At 45.2% G+C, this 15,531-nt stretch overlaps 1 protein-coding gene across 1 annotated transcript in view; it reads left to right on the top strand.

The window, feature by feature from the left end:
• The first annotated feature begins 7,547 nt into the window (after positions 1-7,547).
• plxnc1 (plexin C1) overlaps positions 7,548-15,531 on the top strand; it is a 50,858-nt gene continuing 42,874 nt past the window's right edge. The window contains exons 1-9 of the mRNA XM_072710037.1: positions 7,548-7,815; positions 7,981-8,109; positions 8,767-8,901; positions 9,888-9,988; positions 10,628-10,721; positions 10,835-10,979; positions 11,347-11,449; positions 11,539-11,629; positions 14,367-14,405. Of these exons, the coding sequence (XP_072566138.1) occupies positions 7,612-7,815; positions 7,981-8,109; positions 8,767-8,901; positions 9,888-9,988; positions 10,628-10,721; positions 10,835-10,979; positions 11,347-11,449; positions 11,539-11,629; positions 14,367-14,405 (1,041 nt within the window). The 5' untranslated portion in view covers positions 7,548-7,611. The remainder of the gene's footprint in view (positions 7,816-7,980; positions 8,110-8,766; positions 8,902-9,887; positions 9,989-10,627; positions 10,722-10,834; positions 10,980-11,346; positions 11,450-11,538; positions 11,630-14,366; positions 14,406-15,531) is intronic.

The raw sequence follows: 15,531 nt of genomic DNA, 5'->3' as shown, positions 1-15,531 counted from the left end.
TCACTAATGGGAAAGAGGTTTTGGGCCAAAGATGGCACAATCATCGATTTTAGCACAAGATGACAGATCACAGTATTTTGTACTGACAAAAACAGCCAGAACTAGTCAATCCAAATGTGTTGCATTTGTTAATTATTTTTGTGTGTTAATCAGTTTTATGTAATGTTTTCATATAGTTTCATGCTAAGAAATGTGGATTGAAAATGAAGCAAAGCAGGCTGGCAAACAGACTAAAAAATAAATGTGCAGTACCAGTCAAAAATTTGCATACGCCAAGGAGCCTGCGAAGGAGAGTGATAGTGTCACATGATATGACCTGGTCACCTGACCTAAATATAGCAGAGATGGTTTTGGAGGAGTTTGACCAGAGAATGAAGGAAAAGCGGCCAATCAGTGCTCAGTATATATATGGGACCTCCATCAGGACAGCTGGACAAGCATCCCAGAAGGCCACCTCATGAAGCTGGTGTAGAGGAGACAGCACGGTCAGCCAGTCCCTGTAGCAATTGGCATTAAGGGCTTCGCTCAAGCGCCCAATGGCGTGACCACTCTGCCAACCTGATATTTTTTTCATGTATGGCATCCACCTTGAGTGGAGAATTAGTGGGTCATTGAAGATCATCGGCTTAAGATAAGCACACCTTACACGATCGTGTTCCATTTAGCTGTGATGTCCTGCCTGTTGTGTCCCCCTGACCTTCCTGTCTCCTCCCTGATGTGGCCCTGATGAGCTGCGCTTGTTGCTTGTTGTCTCTTGTTAGTCTTTGTAAAAGTACCTTTTTATCTCCTCAGCCCCAGTCCGATCATTGACATAACTCCTCGTGTTTGTCCTTGTCCTTCCCTGTACTAGTCTTTTCAATTTGATCCCTAGCAGTCTTGTTTGTTTCCCTGCTCCTGTGTTGTTCAATTAGAGCCCCTTTATATATGTGGAGTAAACGGAACAAATATACCCTATAGTAGGCCTATATATTTTTTGTTTTGCCTTTTAAAGAGAACACATACTGCAGAAGCAATGCGCTCATTCAAGGTATTGAACTTGGTATTGTCCAAATGCCCTTACATTACGTGTATTTACACACGTCCAAACATTCCGGTCACATTAAGGTTGGGGTCCACTCTCAGCTGCCTGTGGATGGGGTTTCCTTCATCATTGGAAACGATCTGGCTGGTGGGAAGGCTCTTCCGCTACCTGAGGTAACAAAAGAGCTGGAGAATTCTGCTGAGTGTTTCCTGTGTGTGTTGTAACCTGTGCCCAAACAGGTAAGTTTAAAGATATCGAACTATCAGATTGTGTATTGATGATGTATCAAAATAAACTATGGTATATTGTATTTTAAAAACTGAAAAATACAAATGACCGAACATAAGAGCAACATTTTTCCACTGCTTAAGGAGACACAAAACAAATGTGATACCAAGTGTCATGTCTGATGGGGAAGGTGTAGCCCAGAGGTTAGCTTTGAGCAGAACAGACGGATTTATGAACGGGACACGAACAACCAGAAAACGAAAGACCACGAGGGGTCTAACATGGAGAACAGGAAGGAGCAATGAGACAGGAGAAGGTCAAGCTGGAAAACAGGAAGCATTGCAGGGATGGAAGACACTGAGAACCTGGAAAACACCTAAAAGCAGTAATAGTGACCAAGCTGGGGAACACAGTGAGCGCAAACACATATATATACCTCTAACAGAGGAGTAACAAAAGGCAGGTGTGGGGGGAGTATCACATCAGACTGAAAACAATTAGGTGATTACAGGATGGCCAGCACCCTCTGCTGGCTAAACAGGGACATGACGGAGGTAGATCATGTCAGGAAACAAAAGATAAAATATTCTGAAACATGGTAAATCACCTAAAGGATTATTAGGAACACCATACTAATACGGTGTTTGACCCCCTTTCGCCTTCAGAACTGCCTTAATTCTACGTGGCATTGATTCAACAAGGTGCTGAAAGCATTCTTTAGAAATGTTGGCCCATATTGATAGGATAGCATCTTGCAGTTGATGGAGATTTGTGAGATGCACATCCAGGGCACGAAGCTCCCGTTCCACCACATCCCAAAGATGCTCTATTGGGTTGAGATCTGGTGACTGTGGGGGCCATGTTAGTACAGTGAACTCATTGTCATGTTCAAGAAACCAATTTGAAATGATTCGAGCTTTGTGACATGGTGCATTATCCTGCTGGAAGTAGCCATCAGAGGATGGGTACATGGTGGTCATAAAGGGATGGACATGGTCAGAAACAATGCTCAGGTAGGCCGTGGCATACGATGCCCAATTGGCACTAAGGGGCCTAAAGTGTGCCAAGAAAACATCCCCCACACCATTACACCACCACCACCAGCCTGCACAGTGGTAACAAGGCATGATGGATCCATGTTCTCATTCTGTTTACGCCAAATTCTGACTCTACCATTTGAATGTCTCAACAGAAATCGAGACTCATCAGACCAGGCAACATTTTTCCAGTCTTCAACTGTCCAATTTTGGTGAGCTCGTGCAAATTGTAGCCTCTTTTTCCTATTTGTAGTGGAGATGAGTGGTACCCGGTGGGGTCTTCTGCTGTTGTATCCCATCCGCCTCAAGGTTGTGCGTGTTGTGGCTTCACAAATGCTTTGCTGCATACCTCGGTTGTAACGAGTGGTTATTTCAGTCAAAGTTGCTCTTCTATCAGCTTGAATCAGTCGGCCCATTCTCCTCTGACCTCTAGCATCAACATGGCATTTTTGCCCACAGGACTGCCGTATACTGGATGTTTTTCCCTTTGCACACCATTCTTTGTAAACCCTAGAAATGGTTGTGCGTGAAAATCCCAGTAACTGAGCAGATTGTGAAATACTCAGAACGGCCCGTCTGGCACCAACAACCATGCCACGCTCAAAATTGCTTAAATCACCTTTCTTTCCCATTCTGACATTCAGTTTGGAGTTCAGGAGATTGTCTTGACCAGGACCACACCCCAAAATGCATTGAAGCAACTGCCATGTGATTGGTTGATTAGATAATTGCATTAATGAGAAACTGAACAGGTGTTCCTAATAATCCTTTAGGTGAGTGGATATCCCAGGTACTCAAGGGAACACTCAGATAATGTCCAATTGAAAACATAATAATAGCAAACTCAGAAATGTTTTTTTTTTTATTATTATTTCATTGACAAAACAGCTTCCTTTTTGCACCACAGATGAAAGAACTCAAAATTTAAAATGAAAAATGAGAATTTAAGTGCTTCACTCTGCAACAACTTAAAATCCTTAAGCGCAAATAGTCTTGAATAGACCTTGTAATTATTTTCTTTCGACACAAGTGATCAAATGTTGGCTCTAATGACAATTCATTGCAATGTCTGGAAAAAAATATTCCTCCTTGTGCACGCACAAGTTATCACGCAGACATTATGGGGAAAGAATTTCTTGTTTTTTCAAAATACAAAAATACTGAACCTCAAAATATTTTTAAAGTAATCAATTTTATGAAGTAAGTCAAATACAAATTACAAAATACAAGTTTGGATTTAAAATACTCATACTCAGAAATACTGCACATCCCTGCATGTCAACCGAGTGTGGCCGAGCTGCTAGCAGTGTTCGGATGTTACACATGTAGCGGGTAATTATTACGGTATTTCCCCTATCGTTGCCCCTTTCGCGGTGTTGATAGTGATCTGCGGTTGGTCAACCTTCACTCGCAGGGTGTGGATTGAGGACGGCTCTCCTGTTCAGTCATGGTCACGTTCAGCCATGGTTCCAATCGCCATGTGGTATGCGTTATCACCGTAATACCGTCCAAGCCTTGACTAGTAACTTTAAAACTGTAGATAAAGGTTTATCTGTTTCGCTACACCACTTGTATATATGTTTGTTGCAATACATCTGCCCTCTTCTGTAGTATGAATTCAAGCTGCCGCACGCACAACCATCATTCATTTTATTTTGCTTCTAGTTGAATTTTGTGGAGCATATGAATGATACTGGTTTGACTGTTTGCCCTGTTTTCCGTCTTACTATGCAGCTGGGTTTTTAAATTATTTCATACTGTCCTTACTGATTGTATGGAGTGTTTTCCCTAAGTAAAATAATAATTATGCCAGCACTCCAACTTTTATTTCCCAAAGATTTAGGGACCTACAGACAGCAGAGTGGACCTCAAGGATAGGGGTCCCTCGACTTGGCACGCAACCCCCTCCCCAGACATCCTGCCTTACATACCACTCACCCAACAGACCAACATCCTAAAAGAAAGTTTCTTCTAAGTCAGCGTTTGTATACCCTGTATATTTCATTGCTTATGATTGCTAGTCTCAATATACAGGTTATGTTTGTATGTGTCCTTAGACAATCTTAGTGTTTTGTGTGCCACTCTTATAACCATGTTCACAGAGTATCACCTATTTTACCCCTCACACTTATAAATTTATAAATTTGAAGAAATAAATAGGTATAGCTACCACTGCATATATGTTCTAATGGTTATACCAGAAGAATCTTGAAAATTAAATAGTGTAACCAGGTATCTCAGTGTGTCCTAACTTTCAGAGATTCTTCTTTCTTTGTTTAACAAACCCCCCTCTTCTCTTCCACATTCCTCTGTGGCCCTTATCTGATCTTTGCGGCCCGTTAGCAAGCTCTTTGTCTTTTACCATGCCGCATTAAAAGAACTGAATTAAGGTGTACATTATCCATTCTGGGGAGAAGATCAATTGGGATAAGCCACACCAACCGAAATATGTTGTTCCCAGATGTGCAATTTAAATTGGTATTACCACAAACTAACGGCCACACCTACAGTATCTAAGGGTAAGATGTGCTGTTTGAATATGAATATGTAATGTAATGTCTGTACAATTTACCCAAAGTGTAACATCTGTTGAGGTGCAACCCAAAACATCTATACCGTATACTGATGTGAATAAGTAACATACATAATATTAGTAATAGTTAATTAATTAATAGATGGTATGAGGTGTGAACCGCCAGCTTGTTATGGCATGTTTGGTGTCAAACTGATGGACAATTACTCCTGATTCCAAATCTGGTCAGTGGTTACCATGAAAGTGGATGTATCAAAAGTTACACCAGCTTAATGAAAATCATCAGTAATGGGGGAATCAGTCTGGTCATAAATCCCAAAAGGACTGATACAGACCCCCTCCGAAAGCCCAGCAGATGGATGGTCAGCCATTGGTCCAGGAGTCAAATTCCTGGTCATCCCTATTCATGAACTTTGGACCATAAAAACCTGGCACCTCAGAACAAAGAGGAGCAGAAAGAACATCAGCCCGAAGAGAGGTGGAGAACATCAGCCCAGGAGAAGAGAAGCCCTCCTGAAGCCCTCTGGTGAAGGCCCAGCTGGACAGAGAACTGCAACCAAGATAAAGCTTCACCAGGAGAGAGAATCCAAGGGGCTCCACTCCACTGCTCCAAATGCCGCGCCTTCCTGAGTGCCATCATCCCATCAGCTCATCAGCCTCTGCAACCAACTGCCAAGACCACCCCCCCCCCCCCCCCCACTCTGCAACCAAGTAAACCAACTTCCTCTTATTCTAACAACCTAAGCTGTTCTGTTAACGTGCTATAAGACTTTAGGGTCGTGTTTCCACAAACTGTGCTTGCTTTGCAGAACAGTATATCCCTTTTGACTTCGGTCATTGCATTTCCATAATTACATTTTTTGTTTCTATTCCGTTATTTCATGTTTGTGGTCAGGGCTTTGTGACGGTCACTCTAATACTTTGCACCCAAGCTTTAACTTCCTGGCTGATGTCTTAAGATGCTCAATATATCCACATACGTTTCTTTTCTCATGACACCATCTATTTTGGGAAGTGCACCAGTCCGTCCTGCAGCAAAGCAGCCCCACACCACGATGCTGCCACCCCCGTACCTCACGGGTGGGATGGTGTTCTGAGGCTTGCAAGCTTCCGCCTTTTTCCTCCAAATATACTGTTGATCATTATAGCCAAACAGTTCAATTTTAGTTTCATCAGACCACAGGACGTCTCCAAAAATTAAGATCTTTGTGCATAAACTGTAGTTGGGCTTTTTTATGATGGTTTTGAAGCAATGATTTTATCCTCGCTGAGTGGCCTTTCAGCTCATGTCGGTACAGGACTCGTTTTACTGTGGATGGTGATACTATCTTCCCAGTTTCAGCCAGCATTTTCACAAGGCCTTTTGCTGTTGATTTGCACATTTCACCTCATTCACATTCATCTCTGGGACTCAGAATCCATCTCCTTCCTGATGGTGCGATGGCTGTATACTCCCATGGTCTGTATATTAGCGTATTATTGTTTGAATAGATGAACATGGGACCTTCAGGCATCTGGAAATTGTACCTAAGGATGAGCCACACAGGTGGAGGTCCACGATTCTTTTCCTGATGTCTTGGTTGATTTCTCTTGATTTTCCCATGATGTCACAGAAAGAGACTCTGTGTTTGAGATATGCCTTAAAATTCATCCACAGGTGTGCCACCACTTAACTCAAATTGTGTTAATTAATCTATCAGAAGCTTCTAGAACTCAGACTGGAATAATCTGGAATGTTCTAGGTTGTTTAAAGACATAAACTTAGTGTATGTAAACTTCTGACTTTGATTAAAGTAATAAAATAAAATAAAATTCTCTCTCTTTATTCTGACATTTAACAAATGCAAAAACTTTTGGTGATCCTAACTGACCTAAAACAGAAAAAGATTACTTTGATTTATTGTTCGACAGAGAGAAAAAACGTTTTTGTGTCTTTTTCTGAAGTGTATGTAAAATTCTGGTTTCAACTGTATAACTATATATACCTCGTCGGCCGAGCATGTTAATATTAATAGACACAGCCGCGTAACAAGGTCCTCCCGCTTGACAATAAAGGGACGCGGAACGCAGTGACAGAAAAGGAAGTTTCAGAAACTCGCCGAATGGAGGCATCTGACAGCGGTCTGTAAAGCAGTTTATCCTGTAACTGAAGCATGAGGACGACAATCATCTTTATTATTTTCATCGGCCTCAGCCGGTGTGTCGACAATCATACGTTTGACAAACAGATTGATAACCTCGCTGTATGGAAAAGGAGCATCTACGTCGCCGTCGGAGATCAGCTCTACCAAATGAACCGCGACTTAACGGTGGAGGAAACCAGAGACCTCTCCGGGTCGGAGCCAGGCAGAGTGAAGGTTTTAGTGGTGTTTGAAAGAAATAACACCTTAGTCACTTGTGTCACGAGAAATTGTGGATATTGCGAGGTTCTTGATTTGAAAAATATTTCAAAATTAATATATGCAGAAAATGATACCACAATGACTCCATTTAATTATAACGCGTCTTCTCTCTGCTTTCTGGTGGAGTTGAGGAGCGGCGCGTATCTAATGACTGGGGTGATGGACACCAAAGAAAATGTCGGTAATTGTTTTACCCACTCATATAACACAATAACTCTGCGAAACACAATGTATGCACAGAACGGTGAAATATTCTCGACGATTGCAACTCACGGAAATCCGCAGCATGACTTACATGCACGCATAAATTTTGTAGACGGATTTCAACTTGGTCCAGAGATTTATATATTTGTAAACGTACAATCAGACAAAGAGGTTCAACTACTTCGAATGCAAAGCAAAGGCGATAAGAGCGACGTTTTAACATCCACCCGACGTCAGTCTCTATCGTGCTGCGACGAAAAGCCTCGCTTGAAGCTCGTCTCCTCCTCTTACATTGACGGTGATTTTCCTGGATACTGGGCAGGTGTTTTTACAGCCGGTGATACGAGTGATCAAAGAAATACAGCGCTGGCCATTTACAACATTACAAAGGTATGTGCACTGCGTTTTTTTAATATCTGTGTTGAAGTGAAGTAAATATTTATACTATTTGTGGAAGTATTGCTGCATGTAGGGGAGTAGAATGTGTCAGAGTATTCAGTTACAAACTGTCAGCTACCCTTTTTATAAACGTGGCTTAAATCGTTTCGGTTATAGAATCCTCAGGGTGATCTGAAGCCAGAAGCTGTGGTGTTCACACATCCCTCAATGACATTGGTGGCCGCTCTATCTTTTGAGTCATGGGTGGTTCTGTTCGTTGGGACAGCTAATGGGCAGCTGATTAAGGTAGGATTCAGGAACATGATACCCGGCACGTTTTCACTATGATCTTTTGGCTCCATGCCTGAAGGTGACGGATAATAATCATGAGAAGACTGATATTAGCAAAAATTAATTGCAGGGGCGATAGCAGAATTTGACCCTCAGGGGGCTCAGCTCCTAATGCTGTTCACACCACACGACTTGTAATCTTGCAGTCTTGAAGTCGTTGTGTTTTACACACTACACAATTCATCACCGATAGTGTGTCACATACTACAAGATTATTCACCAGGAGGAATCCCCAACGAGTTTCCTGGCTAGGTTTTGTCAGGAAATCACTCATGTGAATGACACTGGGAAATCATAATTCTAGTGTCAACGCTTTACAAAATGTTAACACTGGAATCAAATGGCAACACATACCTTCAACATTTAGAAATACAAAATTTAGATTTTATATGCTCTTACAAACACACACACATTATATGGATGATATATAATTTAGCTGAACACAGATATTTAACGGTCAGAATCACCTTTGGTCGATCCACAATGGACAACGCTGGTCATATTTATCAAATGCTCAGCAAATCCATTGTTTAGTACACATGTATAAATCAAAATGGCAGGTGGTGGAGACTGTCCAAAAATATCGAGAGGAAAATAAACTTTTTATTTCAGATTGCACTTGATGGGAACCTTAAACCCACCTGTCCAAGGGTCCTGTACCAATCTGACGATGACGTCCCCGTGTTCTACAAAATGCTTCTAGACCCAGAGGATAAAAAGCGTATCTACATGGCAATTGGAAACCAGGTGGCCTCTGTCATATCATATACCAGGGGTGTCAAAAGTCAATCACTGAGGGGGGCAAAATTAAAAACTGGGTTGAATTCGAAGGCCAAACCAGGTGAATTTAATATTAATGTTTAATCACATATATTACAGCGAATTATTCATGCAGAAATATTAACTTCTCCCAAGCCATCACAGAATTCAGAACAAACCAAGTTTATAGATTAAACAAATGAGAGATCACATTGAAAAAAACACATACGACATATAGTACGCCTAAAAAAAGTAGTGACATACTTATTGTGACCCCCATGAGTTAGTTACCTGTATAATTTCAGCATATCCTTATGTTTATTAAATTAGGTTAGCGGAGCACGCCACGTTTGGTAAATCATGGAAGCGATTTATAAACACTAAAGTAAAGAAATGGACAGCTCAGCAGCCATAACATCATCATATCTTTAGAAAGAGGAGATATTGTGGATAAAAGGCAAAAAAACACCGGTGGTTTGGCGGTACTTTTTGCAATTTGAAGTCCCATACGTCTATTCAACATAAGGATATGCCGAATTTATACAGATTACTAATATTTCAGACGCACTACTTAATTGCTTACCAGATTGTGGGCGTAAGTAAAACTCCATATAGTACCGAAACGCCGGCGTCCAATTAAATGTTCCAATCAACCGCTAGTGATTATTGCGCAAGCGCCATGCAATCACGAGTACATTGCGATGTGACGTCCTGCAGCCCTGTGGTGCAGCCCTACCTTGATTGGCGTACAAACGCGCCAGCGTTCGCTGTGCAATCAGGGATTTGTAGTGCCAGTAATGTGCGTGCCATATACCAGCGGGCCAGTTCGGAGACATAAGATTTTATCGCGCGGGCCGGATGCAGTTGTACCACGGGCCGGATGTGGCCCACGGGCTTTGAGTTTGACACCCCTATTACAGACTATCTGTTGCCTTACTGTTGACCCTTGGTGATAATTTCACTTTGTTTTATAGCTGAGAGCAGTCAGTGTGGCTCAGTGTGACAAATACAGCAACATGGGAGACTGCTGGTCTGCACAGGATCCTTTCTGTGGGTGGTGTGTGCCTATGAAGAGGTCTCTGTCCTTCACAATATTAAGCTTGCTGATACTTTATGGCAATGATTTTATCTTCATAGTTAAGTACCTGGTTGAGGTGTACAGCAGCTGGGCACCTATTAGGACTTCAAACTCATAGTTATATGGTTTAGTGGCCCTGACTTCATGTTGTGCTCTGACACTGACCGGAAATAGCGGCAGATGTTTTCAAATAGAGGTGTTTTTCCTCAGCTTCAGCCATCATGTCTCTCATGTATAATCATAATATATCATAATGTACTTTCTCTGAATGATCCTCAGTTTTAGTCCTCAGAAGCTAATAGCAGGCCCATGTGACCACAAAGGGACTCACCTGGCCAAGGTGTTGCTGGGAGAAATGGCATTACAGTGTAGCAGGGGTCTATACATGACTGACTGTATATACTGTAATACTTCATTATACAAATCTTAGCTGTGCCTTGTAATCTTTGAAATGAAATTATTTGCCTTGTGTACATCTTGCACTCCTTCTAACTCTCTTTTAAGACACATATATACAGGAGAGAGTGAAGCTTAGAATCAGACCATAGGGTCTTTGCTAATACAGACTCATTAATCTCCCATGATAATCCCATCTTCATCTCTTGTGTTGATTACTTTTATTTTTTCATATTCTAGATGCATGTTTAACCCTGAATGTCCGGGAGCAACTGTAAGGTCTGTCTATAGGAGAATGGCATCTTTGCAAATAGAAAGTGTTTCATCTGACATGGTAGGAAATCACAATTTATTGCTTGATAATTTCATTTATCTGTCTATACATGTGACCAATATTCTTGCCTTGCTAATCCAGCATATTTCTGTATTTTTGCACTCTCTCTGAAGATCACAGTAAATGTCACCACTCCCATGAGACTTCCAAACGGATCCTCTGTGTCTTGCTCCTTCGATGATGTGGGTTCAGATATTTGTGACAAACCAGCTTCCCCCTGTTCCTGCACATTTCCAGTTCACAATCTCCAAACAGGAGGTAGTGGTTTCACCTTATTTTTGGGTCTATATTCACTAAGAATGCTGTAATGTGTGGAATTGCTGCCTGTTTGTAGCTGTTCCAGAATTCAAGCTAATATAGTATTTAAAATCTAGATGTTAGATTTGTAAAATAAGTACTCCTTGTGTGTTTGGAGCGCTCTGGAGAACCAGACTGTCAGTAAACACTGCAGTCTAAGAAAGATGCCGGAGAAGCGAAGGATATAGTAACAGGTGCCTAAAATAAGCTAATAGCTCTCACTTGCAGCAAACTCCAAGGACTCTGTCTGGCTGCATCAAGTTTGATACAAATGGGTCACATGAATTACATTTGCAAGCTGTGTTGAGTAACTTGCTGTTTTTTACAGGCTTTAATATTGCAGTAATAATCACTGTAGCAGAGGAGGGAATAACTGAACCTCTGGTTGTAAAGAACTGCCCGAATATTACAGAAGCGTCTTCAGTTGCCCAGTAAGTCACTGCGTCCACTGCATTCATTGTGTTCTCTAACACAATGTGCCTGTCCATGCACTCCGTAACCCCCTGTATACTCTACACAGGTGTTATGCGTGTGTCACAAGTGGTTGTACCTGGTCTAGTTCACAAACCTGTTCCTGGCCTAATGGTGAGTTACATCAAGCTCAGGCAGAGGTAAGATCCGGAGCGTAACATAAACATAAATCTGTTCAAAAATCTACTCTTGGATTATGTTTCCATGGAGAGGATGTCTGCCTGTAAGAAAAATCAATTGATCGATTTTGAAGACAGTTGGACTCCAATAATGAATTTTTTAACGTAATGTCGTCAGGGGTGGTGGGGCCTTGCCGTCACCGTCCCGGGTTGGGGGCTGGGGGTGGGGGGGCTGGGTTGTTGGGGTCCTCTGGTGTTTCTCTTGGCTGAGGGCGCGTGGTCAGTGTCTCTGGGTGGCCGCTGGCCTGGCCTGGTGGGGGCGGTGCGGGGGGTGGGGGGGTTCTGCCCCCGCGGGGTGGGTGGCGCGCTGGGGGGGGATCGGGGGGTGGGGCCTCTGGGTTCCGCCTGGGCCGCTGCGCTGGGGTGCGTGGGTTTGGGGGCGTGGGCTCTATCTGCTGGGGCCGCTGCTCCGGCTCCCGGGCGGGTGGTCGCCCGCATGCTGGGGGGCCTGGTCTGCCCAGGCCCGTTGCCTGGTGGGGGCGGGTCGTTGTCTGCCGTTGGCGATTCCGGCGCGGGGCCCTCGGGCGCTGTGGGGTGGTTTGGGGGGGGCGGTGGGGGGAGCCTCTGCCTCGCCTGGGGGGGGGCCTGGGGTGGCCGGGGGGCGGGGGTCACCCCGCCTGGCTGGTCCGGCTCCCCGTTTGCCGGGGGGGTCTGGGGTTGTCCCGTCCTTGGCCGCTAGCTGGGGTCTCATCGGGCGTGGTGGGGTGGGTCTCTCCCGGTCTGCGCCTGGGGGGGGGGGGGGGTGTTCCCTGCTGCTGGGCTGCCTGTGGCGCCCCTGAACACCTCGGTTGGCCGTCCCTGCCGGCTGTGCGGGGTCGGGGATGGGGACTAATCGGGGCCAGTCGGGGATCTGGCCCCGGTGCCGGGGGGGGCCCACTCCTGGCACGCCCTTATTGCTCCCCTGGGCCCAACACCACATTTCACACAACACTAGGGCCTTGAGGGGCGGTGGGGAGGTGCGCCGAGACACTGCCCCTCAATTTTTACTTGCATGTTAGACACCACATGACACTAGGGCTGAGGAGGTGGGTTGAGGCAGGTGGGGCTCTGCCGTCTGCCAGCGGTGGGGTGCCCATGCCTCAACTGCTCGCCCACTTTTTGCACCTTAGTCATATACGCAGTCCATATTACATTAGGGCCTTGGGGGTGCGGGGAGGGGGATGGGGGACTCTGCCATCTGCCAGTGGTGGGGCCCGAACTGCACCCACTAATTTTAATGCATTGTAGACATAAACACACAACTCTCTCACACATGTACATGCACACTTCACACCAACATGGGTCAGGGAGGGGATGGGGGCTGAGGGGCCCCCCCTAACTCTCTGTCTCTGGCCCTGTGCGGGTGGGGTGGCCCGCCGGGGGGAAGACCCATCATGGGGGGGTTCGGGTGGCCCTGGCGGGTATGGGCGGCCTCCTCTCTTGGGCCGCGGGCCGGGTGGTGCTTGGCTCTGCTGCGCCGTGGTGGGGCCCTGGCGGGCGGTCCGGGGAATCTTGGGACACTCTGGGCCCTGCTAGGCGGATTGGGGGGTTCGGTCTGGGCTGGGCGGGGTGTCTGCCGCTCCCCGGTCGCCGCGGGTCCGCTCCCGGGTGGGGGGGGGGGCTCTTTGTATGGGCCCCCCTTGGATCATCCTGCAGTGTTGGGGGGGAGGCGTGCCGGGTCGCTGCGGTGGGCGGCGGCCCGTCCTGCCGGGGGACGGGCTGGGGGGGCTGGGGCTCCCCCGGTGTGTGGGGGGCCGTCCGCCGGGGGGTGGGGGGGTGGTCCCGGTTGGTGGGGCCCTCCGGCCCTGGACCCGCCTGCCCCGGTGGGGGGGTTGCGGGTGGGGCTGGGGGGCTCGCCGCCCGTCCTCCCTCTGCGGGCCTCCCTGTGCGGGGGTTGGCGCCCCCTTAGTCCCTCGCGGGCTCCCTCTCGGGTTGGGCGGGTGGTTGTCTCTGGGATGCGTGGCTGTGGGCCCTTGTGCCGGGGGGGCGGTAGGGTGGCCTCGGTTGCCTGGTTCTCCTGCCTTCGCCTTGGGCCTGGGGGGGGGGGGGTGCTGCCGCCTCCCCTGACAGCATTAAATGCCAGCACATCCAATGACAAATCAGGTCACACCTACACTTGCACATGCATACAAGACTGGTTGAGCGATCAATATCATTATTATTATTACTTTTTAGGGTATGTTATAGATTTAGGAATTGAAATATACATATATAACGGTACGATTACGTGTGTGTATGCTACATATATATAATACCGATTTGTATTAATTATTATTAGTATCACTGATGTTGTTATAATTCTTGTTGTTTGATGAGTGTTATGTTTCTTATGGTTGTTTGTATTGTGTATTCCCCTATACTTCATTTTTTTTTCCATCCCGCCTACATTATTAGTGTTATTATTTCTGTATACCTTTTTTTTTTCTCTCTCCCCCTCTCCCCATGGTGATTGATGTCTGTTATTGTTACGCTTGTTGTTTCTGTACCCCCCCTGTTTTTCTCCTTTTCCACGGTACTGGTGAGTTCAGAGCGGCCACAATCTTTGCTCTTGAATGTAATGTAAAATAAAGTTGTCCTCCGAAGAGGGGGGGTGGTGGTGGGCAATAAAAAAAAAAAAAGATCCGGAGCGTCACCTAGAAATATCCAGGAGGTCAGTTTATAAGCAGAACATGCCTCCGAATTAGTGATTTTCAGTTAGTGCTTCATTCGTTTTTTGCAGGATGTCTGTAAAGATGTCGCCCATCCTTTGAATTATTCAGTAAGTCTGTTATTTTTCTTCTCCATAAGTAAATTTTTAAGCTTTAGCTTTCTAGTGGTAACTCCAAAGTGGTTCATTCCATAGTGACTTTGTCATCGGTTTTTGGAATGATGTTATTAAATAACACCTGTGAAGTGTGTTCCTACACTCTAAGCAATGCATGCTGTTGTACAGGCACTAGGGACAGATTACATTCTCCACTGAATCAGGTCTGTATACAGTCAGGTCCATAAATATTGGGACATCGACACAATTCTAATCTTTTTGGCTCTATACACCACCACAATGGATTTGAAATGAAACGAACAAGATAGCCTTTAACTGCAGACTTTCAGCTTTAATTTAAGGGTATTTACGTACAAATCAGGTGAACAGTGTAGGAATTACAACAGTTTGTATATGTGCCTCCCACTTTTTAAGGGACCAAAAGTAATGGGACAAATTAACAATCATAAATCAAACTTTCACTTTTTAACACTTGGTTGTAAATCCTTTGCAGTCAATTACAGCCTGAAGTCTGGAATGCATAGACATCACCAGACGTTGGGTTACACCCCTGGTGATGCTCTGCCAGGCTTCTACTGCAACAGTCTTCAGTTGCTGCTTGTTCTTGGGGCATTTTCCCTTCAGTTTTGTCTTCAGCAAGTGAAATGCATGCTCAATCGGATTCAGGTCAGGTGATTGACTTGGCCATTGCATAACATTCCACTTCTTTGCCTTAAAAACTCTTTGGTTGCTTTAACAGTATGCTTCGGGTCATTGTCCATCTGCACTGTGAAGTGCCGTCCAATGTGTTCTGAAGCATTTGGCTGAATATGAGCAGACAATATTGCCCGAAACACTTCAGAATTCATCCTGCAGCTTTTGTCAGCAGTCACATCATCAATAAACACAAGGGAACCAGTTCCATTGGCAGCCATACATGCCCACGCCATGACACCACCACCACCACGCTTCACTGATGAGGTGCTACGTTTGGGATCATGAGCAGTTCCTTTCCTTCTCCATACTCTTCTCTTCCCATCACTCTGGTACAAGTTGATCTTTGTCTCATCTGTCCATAGGATGTTGTTCCAGAACTGTAAAGGCTTTTTTAGATGTTGCTTGGCAAACTCTAATCTGGCCT

The sequence above is a fragment of the Paramormyrops kingsleyae genome, chromosome 3 (assembly GCF_048594095.1).
Source record: "Paramormyrops kingsleyae isolate MSU_618 chromosome 3, PKINGS_0.4, whole genome shotgun sequence".
Classification (NCBI taxonomy): Eukaryota; Metazoa; Chordata; class Actinopteri; order Osteoglossiformes; family Mormyridae; genus Paramormyrops; species Paramormyrops kingsleyae.
The sequence above is the reverse complement of the archived record's forward strand: the minus strand, read 5'-3'. Positions and strand labels throughout refer to the sequence as shown.